This window comes from Centrocercus urophasianus, unplaced genomic scaffold (genome assembly GCF_019232065.1).
Source record: "Centrocercus urophasianus isolate 14NV4802_14NV808 unplaced genomic scaffold, USGS_Curo_1.0 seq_16, whole genome shotgun sequence".
Classification (NCBI taxonomy): Eukaryota; Metazoa; Chordata; class Aves; order Galliformes; family Phasianidae; genus Centrocercus; species Centrocercus urophasianus.
This window is the reverse complement of record NW_024884711.1, coordinates 42,688,983-42,710,450: the sequence shown is the minus strand read 5'-3', so window position 1 is coordinate 42,710,450 and position 21,468 is coordinate 42,688,983. Positions and strand designations below refer to the sequence as shown.

At 38.8% G+C, this 21,468-nt stretch overlaps 1 protein-coding gene across 2 annotated transcripts; it reads right to left on the bottom strand.

Annotated features, from left to right (window-relative positions):
* Positions 1-1,240: 1,240 nt before the first annotated feature.
* Positions 1,241-21,425, bottom strand: WDR48 (WD repeat domain 48). Of its 2 annotated transcripts, none has more exons than XM_042817378.1 (19): positions 21,358-21,425; positions 15,897-16,037; positions 14,321-14,399; positions 14,030-14,112; positions 13,786-13,915; positions 12,475-12,563; positions 11,606-11,707; positions 11,077-11,301; positions 10,004-10,078; positions 9,556-9,658; positions 8,993-9,090; positions 8,064-8,171; positions 7,645-7,741; positions 6,708-6,803; positions 5,606-5,714; positions 4,269-4,356; positions 3,633-3,709; positions 2,455-2,647; positions 1,241-1,666 (listed from the first exon to the last, which is right to left on the bottom strand). In XM_042817378.1, exons 1-19 carry the CDS (start codon positions 21,403-21,405, stop codon positions 1,571-1,573), a joined length of 2,037 nt encoding a protein of 678 aa, XP_042673312.1. In that variant the 5' UTR covers positions 21,406-21,425; the 3' UTR covers positions 1,241-1,570. The 2 variants fall into 2 exon arrangements, with proteins under 2 accessions (XP_042673312.1, XP_042673313.1); XM_042817379.1 differs by having other exon boundaries at positions 5,606-5,711.
* Between the last annotated feature and the right edge of the window lie 43 nt (positions 21,426-21,468).

The window sequence follows — 21,468 nt, the reverse complement described above, 5'->3', positions numbered from 1 at the left end:
AATACTACTAAAAATGTGCAGAGATAGCACAACCGCATTAAAGTGAGCATACACAGAAATGGGCTCTAATAACTGAAAGCAACCCTTCCAAAAGATGAGTAGAAGACATGCTAGCTTAGTTCTGAGCCACGTTTTTTATTCAAGCAATGAGTTTGTTGAGTTAGGTTAATAGAGCAGAAGGCAATGATTTCATTTTTTCAAATAAAATACAATGAAAAATATTTCACTTTTTGTTGACCAATACAATCCCAGTAACACAACCTACTGGGACTTCCTTTAGGCCTCAACCTAAATCTTGATAGCAAGACCCAGGAAGGGCAAGAGCACGTGTCTGCCAAAGAAACTCAATTAATGTACTGCCCTCTGAAGGCACTTGTGCTTCTGCTTCAGACAAGTCATCTTTACATCATTTCTTTATGAGGATTTCAATTTGTTCTGGATACAAATGGTTTTCCTGGGACAATCCCACATTTTCTCCACAAAAGCTGAAGCACCGTTCCCCCACTCCCCCCAATAAGTTAAACTATAAAAGACTACTATGAGTCTGCAACAGTCACAGGTTTTTCTTTGTTTAGAAATAACAGTGAAAAGAAGATCCGGATCTACAACAAAAGAACAACTGCATATAAAACTTTGGAAGAAAAAAAAAAAGAGTAAGTATTTTTACATCATGAATATGAAAATCTGCTGTGAATTGTCTGGAGTTCGAGGTGAAACACTGGAAGTTATATTCAGAACGGTCTGAAGTTTTAACGAAGTGTCACATAGAGCAGAGTTACCAAAAATTAGACTGCGGTGTCCTTAGAGCACAAATTGCCAGAACTGGTTACATAGATTAGAAAAGAATTCATTAGGTTGCAGCAAAGCATGTTCACCCTATTGTGATGCACAGCATCCTTGGACTGACCCTGCTACAATATTTACCCAGTGTTCTTGTTTTGCAGACAACAACTCTCTAAAGCAACGTTCAAGTCACAGTATTAGAACAAGTCTGATGTTAATCCTCCATCAGCAATTAAGCAGGCCAGTTCTTTGAAGTATGCATTACCTATTTACTAAATGCCTTTAAGGGACAGAAATGGTTCAGTAACCCGAGAGATCACTGTAGGTACTTTATGAATGGAATGTAATAAAAATACTGCCCGTGCAGTTCTGAATTATGCTGTAAATACCACTACTCATTACTATGATGGAAATGGTTTCATATCAAGCGTGAGCAGATGACAATATAAAGTTCTGGAAAAAAAAAAATACAGCAAAAAAGGAGGAAGCAAAAGTCTGCACTGGATTATCATCCATTCCCTGTACACCTCAACAATGTCAACCACTCAGGGACCTCCCATCTCAGTGACTGAGACTAGGACAGATTTTAGTTTAAATCATACAGGTTTTTTTTCCTCTATATTACAGATCTATTAGTCACTTCAATTAAATGCATACTTTCCATCCATACTGAGTCATTAGAAGTCTCATCTACCTTAGGGGTTCAGTGGGCTTCTATAGCACTACTCTTGGAACCAGTACATTATGGTCAAGTCAATGAGTAACCATGTAAGTCCACTGCTCCCCTTCACGTCGATTTCTGGCGATAATGAAGCGTCAGATCACCACCACTCTTCCAGATGAAGTGCTTTACAGTCCGAAGGTCCATATTCGGATCCAAAACCTGAATAGCAAGAACGTCATTTACTGCACAAGTCTGCTGCATTGTCAGAATATTCAAGGATGTAACACTGTGGTTGGGCAATATACTCCTATGAGTGAACTGCCAGAGATCAACCATGTAAAGGCTCAGATCTGTCATCTAGCAAGCCAAACTCTTGTGCTATAGAGAGGTCTTTGCCCCCTTACTGTATAATTTCATTAACAACCACTTCCTCAATATTTAACCTTCATGCAAGCAGATGTCAGGAACAAGTTCCTGATTAAAATTTGGAAATGGATGATTTTTAGAGCTCACGTCAAGAACTCTGCCAAACTTTATTTATTTATTTATTTTCCAGTTTTTCCCTGCTTGAGTTATAACAGGCAATGAATCACATTAATCTCCCTAACGCTGAGTCTGTTTTGCTTGTGATGGTACTTAGTGAGTGACCTCCTTGTCCTAATCTCAACTCTTGAGCCATTTTCCATTGTATTTTTCTCCTCTCCCTCCTTTGAGGAAAATGACTAAGAGCAATATGGGAGAGCTCAGCTGTGCATACGTGTGAAGCTATTGCATGATTCTATAAAGGCTGGTGGTCAGAACTGAATGAAGTAGGCATGCTTCATGAATTCTCTGGCCCAGCCATCCACTACTGCCTGAACTGTCAGTTAACACGATAAGATGGTTTGTTCTTTTAAATGCAGCAGATAATCTGTGGTATATTTCCATCTCAGTACTCAGAAATTCACAACTGCTTGACTGTTAGAAGCTGGTTTTATTCATGAGCTAAAAACTCCTGAGTGCCTTACCTGGTCCTGGCAAAGAAGTTCAATTTTCTCCTCTGCAAGCACAGCGATGTCCTCCTCTTTTTCTTGTTCTCCTGCTTTCTCATTATTAGAAGAACTAGTTGTCTGAGACTCATTATCCAAGTTTATGATCTTCTCATACACGTGCTCCATCACTTTTCTCACCTGAAGCATATCACTTGCTGACAGCCGGTCTCTACAGAAGGTAAATAAAGATTGGCAAGACATAACTTGAGGGAACTATTTCTTATTTCCATCATACTCTATCTATAAGCAAACCATTAAATTTTGCACCTATTATAATACAGAAAGATGAACAGGATCATCCAAACAAAATACCGTGACACAACAGCTGTCAATCCAAAGAGTGGCACAAAGGATCTCAGAAGAGCAGCAAGATATCTGACAGACTGAATTCAAGAAATCAAACCTCATTAGGTTAAAAATCAAACCTTATTCTTTCCAAAGAAAAGGAATTAGTAAGAGAAGGACAGAGGATATGGAACAAGAATATGCTGTTCTTCCTACATTACAAAAAGGGAATTTTAAACAAATAAATGGCAGTTCTTCCACAACACACACAAAGTCTGTGGAGCTTCTCTTTCACCAATTGTCTCTGATGTGAAGAACTCAGCAAAGGAACCAGACATTTATGAAAAAACACTCAGAATTACTGCAAATAAATGGTAGGTGTCTTGCCCACCTTACTGACTAGACATTTGAGAACCTGCACTGATTTCCAATGTATGCAGCCCACATGTGATGGGCAAACCATGTTCCCTGCCAGGTTCTGTACCTTTTCCTTCTAAAAACTATTATTGATCACTGTTAGAAAGAGGAAAAGAACATGAAATTGTAGTTCTGGACAGTAGGACAATCTGTAAGTTCCTCTGTGCTCTGATGGAACACTACAAACAAAACAACACCAAATCAAATTTCACTATTTGGTTTTTCAGAGATTTCTTAGCATTAACTTAAGAAATTGTCAGTTGAAAGAAACTTCACTTTCTTCCAAAGATTCTGATAGAACTGAACACTTTAGAACATTGCTGCTTCAATGACTGCAAACTGTGTTCCACAAGTAAATCAAGCACAGTAAGATTCTCTCCAGCAATATGTTTTTTTTGAGCTTACAATTCCCTTTATGCAATGTTGAGACTCAAATATGCACTATTACTTACTTTTTTAGAGTTTTTGCCCCTGAAGACGAATGAGGTTGGAGGTAGAAGGGAATCTTATTGAATTTGGGCATATTTTTCTGGAAGGAAATAAATTTGGAAAATGTTAAATTTAGAATGAACTATTATCAGCTCCCATTTCCACCATCTGGTAAGCAAAGTATAGTCAGTTCCTGATTACCAATAACCAAGAGGTTCTTAATAAGCAACTACCACAGATAGCTTCCAAATTACTGACACTTCTAATGTGCTCCAGTGTCAGTGATGCACATACTGCACCTACCTTCTGAATGTAATTACTGTTTGCTTCAAAGCAAATCAGACAATATGAAAATACAGCAGCGATGTAAAGGTTACTCTCTATACCTGAGCTCTACACTTGAAAAGGACTCCTGTTACACACAGCGATTTGAGATCCTTTTCTAAGCCTTCAATGCACAAAAAACCTTAACTGGACACTTAAAAAAAAAAATCATGCTTATTCATGGGTGTTGAGTACAGCCCTTGAGAACACTTATTTTAAAATACAGTACGTGAGAGGCAGAAAAATTGAACGTGTTATTCAGATTGAGCTCAGTTAAAGATTTTGTAGTTGACTTTCAACAAACAAAACCTGAAACCTACAAGTGGGAAACTTACATCCACAGTGATGTCAATCACCCATTGTGGCACAGTCTCATTCAGAAGCATAGACTCCGTTTCACCACCTGAATCCCGACACAGTAACCTGCAGAGAAGTCAGCTCTATGAATGGAAACGTTCAGTGTACAGAAATCAATCATAACACACATTAAAAAGCATTCAGGAAAGGATGTGCCCTTTTAACGTGCTTGAAGCTAGGTTAGCTAGCCTTTCACAGGATCGAGCTTACTGAGGAAGTGGTCAGGTATTTCCTACAAAGGAAAATGAGTGTAACTACATGCAAGAAGGATCTCTAAGGCAAAAATAAGGAGAAATACAGGCTGCAGCACAAACCATGGAACTACTTTGCTCATGGACTGCATGTGTTTTTTGTGTTGTAAGCACAAAACCTGAAGGGGGAAAGGCAGCTGACAAAAGTTCTTTTCTGCTTGGGAAAACAGAGCTCTGCATGTAAAATATCTGCTGAACTCTCACCGAATTGAAAGAATAAAAATAATTTTAAGGAATGCACACATACAGCAATGAAACAAAACCAAACATTTATGTTAATTCCTTCATAGCAAAGCACACCTCGTTTTCATAAATAATTATCAAGTATTTCCCCAGAGATCTCTGCAATCCAACTCTTAGGTGCAACATGCAAAGCTTGTTTCCTCCAATGGTGTCATTTTAATGTTCTCTTGAGAACAAGCTGTATAACACCTGAAGTCCACCGTACAGAGTGAATGCAATATTAAGCATCAGCCAAGATGTATATACACTAATACTGGAAAGAAAAATCCAGCTTTCAAAGCTGAAAAATGTAACCCTATTTTGCTGATCCATTCACGTACTGAAAGTTACATGGTTTTGGAACCTATGCAGCTTGTGAAAGAAAAAAACAATAAACCCAAAAGGACCACCTCCCAGCTTTAAAATTCACTGTTAATAAGTATTAACTCTCTGGTGAGCAGGAGCCACTCTGTCCAAATCAGTAATGCTCAGAGACGAATGTAAGAGATCTGTAACAAAGTCCTACAAGAATCTGAAACACTGCAGTTTCCTTCTAAAACAAATTTCAGTTTACCTGTTTGCAGGAAGAGGGCACCAAAAAATACCTCACAGCTACAACACAGAACTAAAAGCTATCATAACTCTCAACACCATAAGACCCCACACCTTGTTGGCATCCAACAAAGATGTCAGCTTGAACACTGAAAACAGTATTACTAACTGCTTATTTTGTCTGCCAAGGGCACATCTTCAATGCATAGCACACAACAAACACAGGTGACTGCATGTTGATAAGGCAGGAAGTGTTTGGCCACTTAGTGCATGCTTTTGAGATTCTATACCTGAACAACGTGCGTCCTCCAGCCTCGCCAAATATAACTGGTGTATGTGGTGGTACTTGAAAATATCCATTTCCTTTCTGGACTCTGTTTTCCTGCTCACCATTCACTGCTGGAAAAAAAACACACACACCAATAAGACTGCACTATGCCTTAAAACTGGGTGTACACAGACAGAAAAAATATCTTCTCCATCTGCAGTTAATTTTGTAAATGAAACAAAATCATCAGCTCTGTAAGAGAAAGCAAATCCCCATTTCCAACACATAGCAAGTCTATCAGAAGGAAACTTGTGAGTAAAGGGATTTTCCTCTGTGTTTTCAGAACTCAGAAAGATACTAGCTTTGTTTTTCTATGTGGATTTGCCAAATGTCAAGATACAGTACTAGTAAAGCTCAAACTCACACTTCTTTAAGTTACTGCATTCTACATTCATTTATTTTTGCACAGTTAGTGGTCTGGTCTTCAAACACTTGAAGAAATGATTCTACATCCACACAAAATCAAAAATTAAAAAATAAAAATAAAAATCAGCATTAATTATGCAATTTTTGAAGAAAATTAATTTTGTCATTCCAGTACCTTGAAACATAAGTTTTAAGTATTTAGACTCACATCTTCCAAAAGTAAAATCACATTAAGCAAAGAGCCCAAGAAAGAAAAATCTATTATTTATTAGAGAAGGAATGAATATAATGCTAAAGTAGAGCAGGAGAGAAATCCTACAGTTTGAGAGATTTCCTCATGGCAGCTCTTTTAACAACTGGTAGTAACAATAAGAAGCAGTTCTCATCTCTTTCTTTGAATTGTTATTTTTGAGAAGGAAAAATGAAGGCTCTGATTCTGCAGTGAATTTTCTGAACATTTCACTAATCCACGACAACTCACAGAAACAAGCAGCGTGGCATGAATATGCCAACACTACAAAAGCTTGAGAATTACACTCCAAAGCTGTGGGCAGTCAATACAAAGAAGTATGATAATCAGCAACTGTTAATAAGAAGATGATATGATAATCAGCAACAAGTGCTGCAACTGTTAAAGAAACAAAAACATAAAAAGAGAAGAACAAATCTCAAAGGAAGAAAAATATTAAAACACCTACTATGATTTATTTCATTTTCTTCTTCATCCATTGGATTGATGTGTGTTCTAGGCCAGTACTCCAGAAGCGCTTGCAATAGAAGCCCTCCAAGGTTCACTGTCAAGACACAGCAAGAACTTCAGTTGCATCAAAAGCATTGACTTATAACATCCTACATTTGATCCACAGATGAAAATTCTCCCCACAGTTCCCAAAGCAAACTAATCATTGGCACAGATATCTGCTTATCACAAACTCAAAACTGCAGGCTAAATCATTTAGAACAAGCTGATTTTTCAGAAAGACTCAAGTCTCAGAATCATTACTGCTGGTTCATTGACTTAACTCAACATTCTCTAGTTTTAATAGTAGCTCTACGTTTAGGAATATCACTTTTCCCCTTTTGCTTCCTGGATGTCGAAAACCAAGTGGGATAACAGCAGGGTGGCAAAGTCTTTGGCTACAGCAAATGAGAACAAGCCCAAATACAGCAGCCACAGATGCAGAAATGAAGGAAAAGAGCTGCTTACCTTTGGAAGGCCTCAGGTAAGCAGGGATCTCTGGCAAGAGATGCCCTCACCTCCACTGTTTACCCTTAAATGAAGTGTGGGAAGGGGTGGATCCTGGCTCCAACCCTTCCAGTCAGTCAGGCCCACTGCTTGCACCTGACCTCCCCTTGGTTGGCCCTGTTTCTCACCAGGTGCTCAGTCACTTTTTCAGCCCATAACTTAGCATTTCCACTGCACCAAGCCAAGAAGAAAAAACTACTTGAATATTTCAGAAAAAAAAAAAACCACATTTTTTTCCTTGGAGAACTCTTTGTAAAATTTAGTCTCAAGAAATTCTCTCTAAAACCCAATCAACAACTGATTTATCCAACAAACGTTCTGTAATGTAAACACTGGAACTGGTTCTGCTTTTGTGTTTCAGAGAAGGACCACTAGTGGTAAAAACGTACATTTCGGATCGGAACCATCTGGACTGCTGAACCCAGCATCTTTTGCTGAAACCCAAGCTGCAAAGCAGTCACTTTCATCCAAAGTAATTGTCAGCATCTGTTGGAAAAAGACCATGAGAGCAAGAATGCAATAGATGTGTTGTACTTAACAACCCAACAAATTTACTGAAGGAACAGCTGGGAATACAAAGCAAAAAAATTAACTCCTAACTGTATTGTGAATTTAAAGTGACACAATAGTGTAGAAGTCATACAGATTATTAAGAATGGAGGTACAATGTATTGATTTGCTTCAACGTAAGTCAAACTCATCAGACAAATGATAAGTTCTTCAAAACTTAGAACACGTTATAATTGTTGTGAAGAAATAGTATACAGAATATGACACCAGAAGAAGAGATTTAGGATTTGTAGCTCACCCCAGTTTTCAAGTCTACTGAGAACCAGTTTGGCACATACACCATTTTAAATCTCTTCTTAATTTCCTCTTCAAAATCTACTTTCCCAAGGTCTTCAACTTTACATGCCTGTACAGCAGAAGGGATACAGGAATGTTTCAATTCTGCACATTGAATCATAACACAACTCTTAGAAACTTATACTTGATTTTCATATGCACTCAAAATTATTATCATTTCTCCACAACCAATTTAGTACAGAAACACACAAGTTAAAACTTCGAGTTTTTGTCCATAAATTGAAGAACACATTTTTTTTCCTGAGGTAAAGCATCAAACAAGCAGAGAAGGAAAAGAAAGAAAAAGTGAATCTTAAACACAAGTCAACACACTTTGACTTGATGAGTAACCCATCTCTACAGTGAGTATGTATGCAGCTGTAGCTAAGAAAAGTTGCTGAAAACCCTAATAACAAAAGCTAAAAATAACTGAATGAAGGTACCAAATTAGGACCAAGGCAGGCGTTAATGTTAATGTTGTTCTCCAGTATGTACCACTGCAAGCCAAAAGAAAACATTCAGTTTTCTGCAAGTCCTCTGAAACATTTTTAGTACAAATCCATGTTCTTCATTCTCATTCCCTTCTTTCTCACTTCAGTCAGCAGCTCAGTAACACAGCTGAGCGTGCTTTATTAAAGGACTGAATTGAGAGCAAATGAAGATGTTATTATCTAACATTGGCAAAGAAGCTCTTAAGATGCAGAAAGGCATCTTCTCTCCTCTTTCAAAAAAGTCATTTTTGCATTATGTCTTAGGACAGAAAAATGACTTATTTTTCAACCAGAAAAAACTCCCATAACAAAAAAATTTCAGTACCCCCCCTCCTCACCCCCCCCCAGAAAATAATTACTGATACAACAATAGATGTTTAATCTAAAATCATGTACTTACTTTTAAGACATCCCAGTATGCCACATTATTATTTGTGTCTTTGGTTAATATGTGTCTCTTGTCATTAAGAATGTGGCACTGAATGATACTAGCACCCCCTGCCAAACAAACAAGAATTAAGGTCACTACACTTCTCTTTTTGTCTAGCTTCACAGTAAATTAAACCACATAACACAACAGCAGCGATTATTCTTTGGTTTAACTCTATTATGCAAGCACCAATATTTAAATGCTATTCAACCACAACTAACACTACATAAATGATACTCGTGCTGTCTTTGATTTTATTTATCATGGTTTTGCCCAGCACAGAGTTAATTTTCTCTGTAGATGCTCACACGATGCTGTATTTTGGATGTTTGATGTAAATAGTGGTGACAGCACCGATGTTTTCATTTGCTGCAGAGCAATGCATGAAGTTATTACAGAACAGTCCTTAAACAGAGCCAAGGACTTTTCAGAAATTAAAGTGTCAGACAGCTGAGAACATGAGCTGGTCTTAAAGATCTACCATTTCTGCTAATGATAACATTTCACAAGCACTCAGGAAAACAGCTGTTTACCTTTTATAACTTGGTCAGGCTGTGTACATAGGGGTGGTATAGGATTGGTACAATCATTATCATAGTCCCCAGATGCTCTAAAATTATGAATTCCCTTCAAAGTCTAAAGAAGCAAAAAAAATAAAGACACATTCAATCATTTCAAAAACTTTGCTTTTATCTTGACTAAGAAGTGCCAGTTTGTGCTGCTGTTCAGATGTTAACCACTCAGTGTTGGATATTTAATAAATAGAAGCAGCATAGATAATAAAGGAATTAACTCAAGGATTTGTATATTTTGGTCAACTTGAGTATTCACATTCTATAATTTAAACAAACAAAGAAAAAACGTTATGGATCATCTCAACTCAGTCCAATTGCAAGTAACACTCCATTAGATCCTAAAGCAAGACTGCAAATCCATGACGACGTATTTGAATCAAAAGAGCATAAAATATTTCTCACTTACCCATTTATTCACAGAGGATTTAGTTGTTGCAACCCAAATTGCTGGAGGAGGATCAGCTGATCTATCAAGTTCCATCTAGATAACAGAATTATAGATACTTTCAGTCACTCAATTTAACTTTGCTCTGTGTATGCACAGCTTGTATAATGGCTTTCCTCATGAATCCAACATATTGGCTTAAGTGTATAAGCAATATACATACATACCTATATACACATTTATATGGCTTATATACTGGTTTCTGTTTCAGTCACACTTTTTACACCTACACGTTCCACTGCCATCCATGACATTAAGTGTTACAGATAATTAACAAACATTCCATCAGCAGACTCTTCAAAAGCAGTGTCCTCAAAAGGCTCAGACTCATGCACATGTTCTTTCCCAGTTTAAGATCACATTGTTTCAGTGTTCAGAAATCTTGCTGCTGGTTCCAGTGATTATGTAAAATATTACTAATACAGTTCTGTGCATATATTTCTAAGAAGCAATTAATTTTTTTATCTCAAGCCTTGGCACAGCTGATTTGCTTTCTAAAAACTGTACTAAAGCCCAGTAAAAAAAAACCTTTCATATTTAAAACATGCTCAATTTCAGTAATGTCTGAATTTATACATTTTTGATAGCAATCAGGTATTTCTTCAGACAAATAAGTTTCAGATGTAATTTAAGACAAAAAAAAAAAAACAAAATACTGGAGGTTGCTAGTCAGGTAAAAATGTGCAGCATACAACCTTTTGTCAGCATACACCTCAAGCCACTGTTTTGTTAGACAGGATAAGTGCCAGGACAAGAAGCAGATGGCACAAACTGAAAAACAAGAGGCTCCCTCTGAAGATCAGGAAACAACTTTTTTTTTTTTTTGATATTATTAATATTTTATAGATTATGAGGGTCACCAAGCACCAGAACAGGTGTTACAAAGCATCCCCTCTTGGAGATTTCAAATGCTATCTTGAACTGGTCCTGGGAAACTGGCTCTAGATGGTCCTACCTGAACACATGGTTGGACAAGATAATTCTCAGGGATACCTTCTGACCATTCTGTGATTTTGTGAAGCCAAATCAATTACCTTAAGAACTGGTGCCTTTTCTTCACAGATAAGCACACGAATATCAGGATTCCGTAAATCTGTACAATAGATCTTCCTGTCTCTTCCTCCTGAATAAACATGAGTGAATGCTTCATTGACCTGCAGAGCCCAAACACCTTCATCATGGACTCGATATGTGGCTATACATCTCTGCTGCCCAAGGGACCACAGACGAATAGTCCCATCAGAACTGCCTGAAAGACACTGAGCAACAATCATTGTAATTTCATAAAAAGCTTTCATCATTCTTCTTTTTCCACTAAGATGATGCTAAATGAGAAGTGGCAGTTAACAACTCCCGTCACTATTTCCAGACAGCTTGTATTCATCGCTTTCCCATACATGAACACCATTCACTGCCAGCCACCCCCTCAATCACTCAGCATCTAAGCAATTCCTGTTGGTATATCTTCTGTAATCGACAACACAGAACAGTTATCGTGCTGAAAAGACATTAATGACATTTCCGTGTTCTGCAAAATGCCTTGCCTCAAACAGAAGCACATACCTGGGTACCATCTCTGTTCAACAGCAAAGCTTTTACGTTGTCTGTGTGCCCTTTGAGTTTCATTAGTTTTGCACAAGTTCTTGGATCCCACACCCTGAGAACCTACACAAACAGACACAGAATAACTGCATTAACATTCTTTCCATTTATGCATTTTCTCTATATAATTAAGCCTTTCTGAACAAACTGACCCTTACCCTCAACACATCCATCACCAAAAGCATGTTTCGTTAGAACAGGATACACAACTACATCTTATGCATCTCTAATAAACAGACAGATTTTCTTCCCTTGATTGTAATGGCATTTGTTCTGGCTTTTCTGTTGTCTTCTTAAGATCTTAATGAATGCGAGTGACTGGAAGCAAGACAACGTGTGGAAAGAAAAAGAATTCTGAGAACCTGGCTGGTATATTCTGCTTTCATTTTCATATAGACAAGGAACTCCTGGGTGTTTTACCTTTCCCTATAACAAACACCATCAAACACAAAGTTTCACTAGCTCACTTTACTAACCACCCCATGGGGGCCTTGGAACTTGCTGTATCATTTCTTTTTCCACCAGTGGTACATGCTTCAGTTCGTATGATCAGCTGAGTAATATGCCCCCAAAATTAGAGCTCTTTCAATGAAATTAAATGATCTCTGATGTACGGATGTTTATACAAGCCATAGTTTTGATACGTAATCTACAGGTGACTGATATTTCAACTTCCACTCAAAAAAAACAAAACCAACCCAAGAAAACCTCACTTTCCTTACTTAAAACACAAAAGCTGCTACAGATGTAAAACTGAACACCAGTAAAGTTGTCTCTTTACATTAAGATTTGAAGAGAAGCAGAATAAGCCTTACTAGATTTTTGCTTACCTTCTCAGTGGACCCCGATACAATAACTGTTCCCATTTGATTCATTGCAAGGCTATAGATGGAATCTTTGTTCCCACTCAGGGAAGAAGCTGTTTCGAAAGCAAAAAGTTAACATTTTCAATTTTAATGTTGCCACTTGAAAACGTACTTATTTATTCACTAAAAAAAAAAAAAAAACCAAAAAAAAACCAAAAAAAAAAAACAAAAAACCCACTATAGAATCAAATGTAGGTTTTGATCTATAATAGTGCCATCCTACTCCACATATGGGGCTCTGCTAAAAAAAGGAGCAAGACTGCAGACAGCATATTGCTATGCTTTCTGATTCGTGATCCAGTGTTGTATAAAACCTCACTTTTATGGTCACTACAATCCTGGTGTCCACAATGATTCAATGCAAGGTAATCTCGAGGCTCTCAACTGCTTAGAGAATGGTACTTCTAAGTGATCTCCTAATAAGTGCTTGGATTTAAGCACAGAGATTTCTCCTAGCCAAGCAAGCTAAAAAGTGGTAATAAAAATCTTTGAGTTTAGCACACTGTCCAACAAACACATAACCTATAAAAGGCTTTAAAACTTCCTATGTAGAGCTAAGGCAGGAGGACACTGGGAATGTAGGACAGAATCGTAGAAACAAAATTCATGCTGTAACAAAAGCAGTGCTCAACTCCTTCCTCTTCTAGAAGGGACAGTCACTCAGAAGCAAAACTCCTCATCCAATTTAAACTATAGCTATGCTGACTGAGAGACAATCTTTAAAAACAGGCTTCCTTTTCATGTTGGCTTGTGTACGTTGCTTCCCTGTAATCAGACAGCAAATTAAACCACAGCCTTCACTTGCTGTTGAATGAAATGCTGTTTGAAAGGACTGTGCAAAGCCAGTTCATTCACAACACACGTTCTTCCCACCACTACATTTGTTGCAGCATCTAAATAAACACAAAACACATTACAGAAATTCTCCCTCTGAATATTTCTCAGTGCATTTTCTGCATTAGCTAAGGAGCAAAAAGCTTCTTAAGCTAAAGCTCTGTGAACTTCTGATGAACAACAGCTCATTACATCTCAGCAGAAGAGGTCCAAATAGACCTGTATCTTTATTCTGAGCATCATGACTGCTGGCTGTTCAACATCTGCAACTATTATACAACACAATAAGCGGACCAAGTACATACCCTCAAAAACTTAAGGATTCTTGCTCATTTTTTAATCTGCACACAGAAATGGGTATCTTTAGTCTTAAAATGATCTCACAGATGATGCTAGTTCAATAAAATATGCTGCATTTGTCTCCCATCCCCAGGTACCTACTTGTGACAGTGTTGTTTGAGGCAGTCAGTGCTGTTAGAGTATTTACATCCCAGAGGAATATTTGTCTGTCCAGCCCGGCAGATGCTACCAGTTCTTTATCTTTTGCATATGCTAAGGCTTTCACATAATCCTATAACAAAGTGTAACAATGTGACTCAACGATATTACACACTTGAAGCTTACATTACAACATTTAAAAGGTCGTCAATTGTAATATACAGTAGTTCCAAATAATGTTTTTCACCTTATGTGTCCTTAGTGTTGACATGCAAAATCCTTTATGTGCGTTCCACACTTTCACAGTAGTATCTGAAGAAGCAGATATCACTAAATGGGAAAGGATAAAGAGTGAACTTTAATAGCTTATATATTACCTTAGAAGATGCTTGAACAATCCTCTATGCTTCTTAACAAATGATTCAATGAAAACAGAATGTGTAGGTATGATTATTTAAACGTGCTCACAGTGTTTTAGCACATTAACACCACACAAATAAATTTTACATGCTTACAGAAGACACAATTTAGTACTTACATGTTTTACCATTGCAGCAGAGTACAATATCATTTACCCAATCTGTGTGATGTTCCATAGATGCAATATAAGGGTCTTGCTGAAAATTACAAAAAAGAAAGTTTAAAATCCCCTTGTGAAAGGAAAAGACAATGCAATTATCAGATCCTGTTGTGACATTTGCAATCTTCGAATGGACCAAAAGTTGACTAACACGACGCTGCTTGAAGTCACTATTCCCTTTCTTTTAAAATATAATATCACAAAGTAGTTTTCAGGGAACCCCCTATATATTTTAAACACATTCCCATTTCATGATGAATTTCACCTCAAAACGTTTAGTTTTCTATCACAGAAAAACAACCAAAATGGCAGTGTCTGCCAAGCTAAAGTTATTTCTGCACTCATAGGATTAGACTTCCGCTACACAGAGGAACAGAACAACTAAAACACAATACAAAGATCTCTCAGACATGAAGCTTATAGAACCACAGAATTTTAGGGGCTGGAAGAGACCTCAAGAGATCACAGAGTCCAACCCTGCTGCTAAAGCAGGTCCCTACAGCAGGGCACACAAGTAGGCATCCAGAGAAGTCTTGAACATGTCCAGAGGAGACCACACCACCTTTCAGCACAGGCTGTTCCAGTGCTCTGTCCCTCTGACAGCGCAGAATTTCTTCCTTGTGTTAGTATGGAACTTTCTAGGTTCCAGATTCTGCCTGCTGCCCCTTGTTCTATTATTGCTCACCACTGAAAAGAGTCTGACAGAAGTGTTATCTCCTGCATATTTCACATAGAAGCCCTGGTTTCCAGTAATCTATTCAGATTCATAATGCTCACCTTTTGTTCAGAGGGAGCCTAAGTGAAAAGCAGCTTGGCAGAAAAGGACTCGGGGGTCCCTTGGACATCACGTTGAACATGACCCAGCAGTGTGACCTTGCTGCAAAGAAGGCTAATGGTATCCTGGGCTGCCTTATGCAAAGAATCACCAGCAGGCAGAAGGAGGTGATCCTTCTGCACTGTGTCCAGTTCTGGGCCCTCCAATACCAGAGAAACATGGAACTACTGAAGAGAGCCCAAGAAAAGGCCAAGGCAATTAAGTGTCTGAAACACCACTCCTCAGAGGAGAGTCCAAGAGCCAGAGTTGTTTGGCATAATGTTTTAATAAGCTTTCCTTAGCTAGAAGATCAAAAAGAAAGTGGAGCTAACAGGATGTGATCAACTGATCTTAATAATAAAGGGGAGATAAGGAGTAGAGATCCTCCCAAGATACCAGAATATATGAAAGTTCACCAAAAGTTCATTTGTAACTAACACAACATACACAGACCTAAGCAATCTTTTTTGATGACTTCTCTATCACTGAAAATTGCAACATTCTATATTGAATTTATCTCAGTTGCGATTAGTTCTTCAGGACGTTGGCCCAAACGTGGGTTTATAAACTCCAATACGTCTTGTTACAATATGAACATTTACCAAAAACATTTTTCTACCATGATTGGCTGTTTAAAACTGGTACATCTGGTATACACCTGTAGCGTGCTAACTGAAAAAACACAAAGCAGATTTAGACTGAGAAATCCTCTTGGCTTACCTTGTGCTGATTGACACTCCATATCCTTATAATAGAGTCTCGGCCTGCTGTGAAGAGTCTATTTAATGCTGGATCCAGCTGAAGCGCATTTACCCCATTTCGGTTATACTTCTCCACCTCATCTCTAATCACATAGGAGACCTAAAATACATTTACACAGACCTGATTATGGTATTAAGATACTGAATGGGCCACAAAACGCTACCAGCTAATTTCATTCCAGTGAGGTTCTCAGGTAGGAAATACTAAGAGCTTTAAAAGCATTAAATGAGTCCGCCAGTTTGAAAGTCACCATCACTAACCTCAGCCAATTTCCTCCCCCTGAAAACAGGGAAGAGTTACAAAGATGTTCAGTGCTACACAAGGAGCCCAAGGGATTATGTAATCCCTACAAATCAGGCTTACACTGGGAGAATCCTCAGTTCAATTCCCTGCTTTGCACAGAGATTCTGGATGATCCCAAACAACATGATGCATTCGTGGCTCATTTTCTAAGCAGGTTTCACATTTTCTAAAGCTGTGATGACACTGTTTCTCAGCCTTGCAGGGAGAAGATGCCACCAGTATTACCAGGATTACAAAATACTGCAGGTTCAAATTCTATCCCAGCTATTACTATTAGTACTATTATGACAATTGGAGAAAGGCAGTGCTTTGATATTTTCTAGGGTTTTTTTTTTTTCTTTTTTAAAGAACACACATCTCTTTTCTAACATAAGAAGCAGAAATATTTAGTCTTCTTCCAATTAGGGAAATTCTTGTTTCAGTCCTTCTGTACCTGACAGCACAGTGTGTATTGCTCACTTCATTGTTTTATTCAGAGACATTAAATGGAGATTTAAGGGGACAAACTGCAAGTCTTACAATGCTCTCCACTATGACTCCTGCAGTAAGCACAGTTATAAAGCACTACAGATGCTTCCAAGCCAACCCATTCACCCAACCATTTCACATCATGCTGCCTCCTAACCATTTACACAGTGGTTTGCATATGGCTAAGAAGAAAGCTCTCCATTCAGAGACAATGTGGGAGAACCAAAAGCTATCCTCCTTTCCAGACACTGGAAAACAATTACAAGAGGGTAAAACGTTAAGCTTGACAGAATACAGCCTGCCAACAGCAGGAATCATTCGGATATGTAAGTGCCAGTGCTTTGAAAACTCTTTCAAGGAGTAGTTTTGGACTTAATGAAATTAATTTTTCAGGCCAATAAGCACCTTAGAGCAGCATAAAGAAAATGTTTTCCACTGACCAACCTGGTATAACACTGCTGTTAAAACACATGGAGATTTTAGAGCAGGTCCAGAGGCAGCCACTAAGATGATCAGAGGGCTGGAGCACCTCTCCTATGAGGAAAGGTTGAGGGAACTGGGCTTGTTTAGCTTGGAGAAGAGAAGGCTCTGGGGAGACCTCATTGTGGCCTTCCAGTACTTGAAAGGAGAGTATAAATAGGAGGGGGAATGATTGTTCACAAGGGTGGATTGTGATAGGACAAAGGGGAATGGTTTTAAAGTGAGACAGGGGAGGTTTAGGTTAGATATTAGGAGGAAGTTTTTCACACAGAGGGTGGTGAGGCACTGGCACAGGTTGCCCAAGGAGGCTGTGGATGCCCCATCCCTGCAGGCATTCAAGGCCAGGCTGGATGTGGCTCTGGGCAGCCTGGGCTGCTGGTTGGTGACCCTGCACACAGCAGGAGGTTGGAACTGGATGAGCATTGTGGTCCTCTTCATCCCAGGCCATTCTGTGATTCTCTGATGTGACTGTACATACAGGGCAAAATGTCCCTGCAGCACTTCATCTGGCCTCAACCACACCACATCTGTGTTGTTAAAATGCCCATGCAGCCTACCTAACTCAAAGAACGTTACAATCAAAGTCAAGGTCTAACACACAAAACAAGAAAGATGGGCAAAGTCACATTGCTTTCCAACTTTTGAATAAAAGCAATGAAAATACCAAATGCAAGCTGTTCAGCTCTTTACAAGCTCCTTTACAGCTCTTGTTCATATTTTGAGAGAAGCGAGTAAATGAGAGCAAGTATCTTTTCAAAGAGTTAACAGGTCTCTGATAGACTTAAGAGCAAATGGAAGATGCGGGTATAGTTAATAGTTAATTACATGTTAATATGCAATTTAAAGGGACAAAATAAAGTCTGCCAAAAGGGGGCTAGAATGCTTCTCAAAACAAGGAACTTGAAATCGAGCAATAAACACAGCAGCAATTTGATTTAAAATATCTGACAGTTGTTTAAGGCTGGTGGACAGCAGTCACATTCAATAAAGCCTAGAGATCACTAGGGCCAACAAAGCAAGAATGCAGGTTATCCACATGTCACTCTCCATCGTTGCCTTATTTTTGAGGAGAAAGGTCTGAAGTATTATTACTTGGTTTTAGATTGGAGTGATACTCAAAATAGAAATAACAACTGTTAGAAAATATGGTAACAATGCAATAATTATGAAGTACATACTCAAGTACGTGTACACAAATGCACAAAACAGTAGATACAAGAGGTTTTTCTGTGATTAAATTCTCCTCCAAGCCACAGCACAGACATTTTTCCCAGTCCAGATGAGGTGGCACTGCATTTGGACAGGACTGTGAAGGTCATCAGGAAGCCACGACTTGCACCACCTGGCAGACATTTCAAACCAGGCAACTGAGAGCACACTGCTGCTTGGTTCACTGCATTGATTGATTCACAAAGCCAGCATCAAACACAAAGATCACTGAACTTGCTGTGATATTGCCATTTGATGGTCCAGGCAGGGCAAGATGTGGCATGAAATACTTCAATAATGACCAAGGCTTTTTACGTTTATTATGCTGTAGCATTTATAAACTCCTAACAAATAACAACACTTCACTGCAGTAAACACTGCGGAAATATTACAGTGATGAACCCTCACTATAAAGAATTTATGGGACTCAGTACCTTAAATGGATCAGGACTAGCCATTTTAATGACTAAAAGCACCAGAGACACAGGTAATATCAACAGATACATTTCAGTACACAAGTCCAAGTTCTTACAGCACCTGTAATGCATTTCCTTCATCAACTCTATTAGCCAGATGGAAGTTTTGCTCCCCTAGTTACAACACACACATTAAGACAGATTTTCTTTATGTACAGGTAGAATCTGCCTTCAAAAATGCCAGCATTCCTCTGGAGGAAACAGTGAACAGACAAGGTATGAAGGCACACATTCTTTTTTTTAAGTAGAGGGAAATTCTCAGACACCTGCTGTCATAGACAACTGGGAAAAGATATCTTTCAAGAACCCTAGAATGCATTGGCTGCATTAAAAAATAAGAGATGAAGCAGGTAAGTACTAAGGAAAAGATAAAACAACAAGCCGTTTCTTCAGCATTTTGGCACTGCAGATGGTACTCTTTAAAATAACCTAAGCTTCTAAAACTAAGAATATACTGATATTTAAGTTTTCATCAGAGGATCCAAGCCCAGAATAACAGTAATGTGTTTAGGAGTTCATCTTATCTTTTTGCAGTGAATCAATTTACTGGGTAAGGATTAGATAGAACATGACACATAACATCTTTAAAAAAAATATACTGCATACAAAACCTACCCTGTCCTTACTAAGTTCTATCATTCAAAAATAAAGTCAGTAGCTGAAATATTTCTAACTACAGAAGTTTTCCCATTCACTACTTTCCAGTTGCTGTCAAGATGTTTTAGTGAATCAATACGACAAAATCAGTGCAAAGTCTTCTTATTCTGTACAGGCCTTTATCTTCAAGATAAAAACACTTGAAATTGATTCAAATTTCATAACCAAGATATTGGTCCAAATCATATTGATGTTCAGCAGTTTTGTCAAAGGATTTGGAGAAGAGACTTACAATTGCTCTGGACAAGCAGCAGGTTTGGGAAAGCATTTATAAGCTTCTCCTGAAGGGAAGCTACTTTAAGACACCTGCTGAAAAATGGCTTCACCTCAAATTAATTCACAGTACGACATCAGAAAGCCACAGCACACAGCCAACTGCTTCTCATCACACAGTGGTGTTTACTACTCCCAAACCCTGCACCTCCATTCCCACCCAGTTAAGGGGACCTTACAGTTGGGACACCAACACATTTCAAATGAGTGCCTTACATTTAAATAATTATAGTTCTTACCTTTATCCACGTTATTTTGAGGTCTGAAACACCTATCCTGATTAAACCCTTATGCAATATACAATTATATCCAGAAGCATCCCACGCTATTTTGAATGGTTCTACTGACCAGTAAAACAGGTGCATCAGAGACAACAACAGTTCAAACTTGCATAAATCTTAACCAGCTCTCATATCCTGTAAAAGAATCAGGTTCCTCCATGCCTGATGGACATTTTTCTAATCAGATTTCAGGATAAGTCTCTATTATTTGAAGCAGAAACATATTAAATGCTCAGCCATTGGGAAGCAGAATAGACTGTTAATGGTTTTTACTTTCTACCAGCAGCTGACGGATGTAAAAGCCACTGAGAATACCTGACCAAAACGTGTATTTAACCAAGTGAGTGAAATAATAGGACTACAATAAAATACTTTGTATGTGCTTATCATGTAACCAAAGTTATTCTCTGTTGATCTAGACTTGGAGTACGCTGGCTGAAGTCCAGATCAGTATAGCAGGATATAGAGAAGCAAAAGCATCAAGTAACACAGTGATAGCAGTTCATCAAATAAATAGCCAGCTACAAGTTTCCCTTTCTTGGGAGGCCAATCTTCAAGAACTTGTGCATGCTACAGATGATGCTGCAATATTTTATTCTTTGTGTTTTTGAAAACGCCAGTGGGTTTTTCAGAAGGGCACGGAGGTTCTTTATGCAGCACTGACCAAGTGCTTACATTAACTATAAAAAACCACTATAAGCTAAAAACATTTCCCCTATGTGACAGAACACAAAAGATGCCTTAATACACAGCACCCACCTCTGTTTGGAAGGATGCTGAGATTATTTCAAGCCAAATCGATATATATATATATATATATATATATATATTTAATACAACGGTTAGCTGAAACTTGCACTTACCACTAAAGGTAGGCATAAAACATTAATCCTCTTCCATACCGAAAGACAGAAAACCATTTAAAGTGCCGGCAGTATCCCAAACAAGATAACGAAACATCACAATAAACCCATTTCCCTGACTTTCACCATTCAGTGCCACAGCCTGACCGGTCTGCGGACTTCCCTTTGGAACGGCTGCCGGGAGCCGGCCGGGTGGCTCAGTTCTGCATCCCCCGAGCTGAGGAAACCGCTTCCCTTCAACCCCTCAGCCGGGCCGCGGAGCCGAACACCACCTCCTTCACGGAGCAACGCGGAGACCCGTTCCCATCAACCATCGCCCCCCTCCAGTGCCCCGCCGTCACCCTGAGGGCGGCCCACGCGTATCTACGCCGCCCCGAAGCCCCGCTGCTCCCCGCAGCCGCGCACCTACCTGCACTTTCCGCCGCCCCGCCGTGTTCTGCCGGTGATGCGCCGCCATCTTGCATGTTGACACTGTGACGTCACTTCCGAGGAAGATGAGCCGTTACGGAAGTCCCGCCCC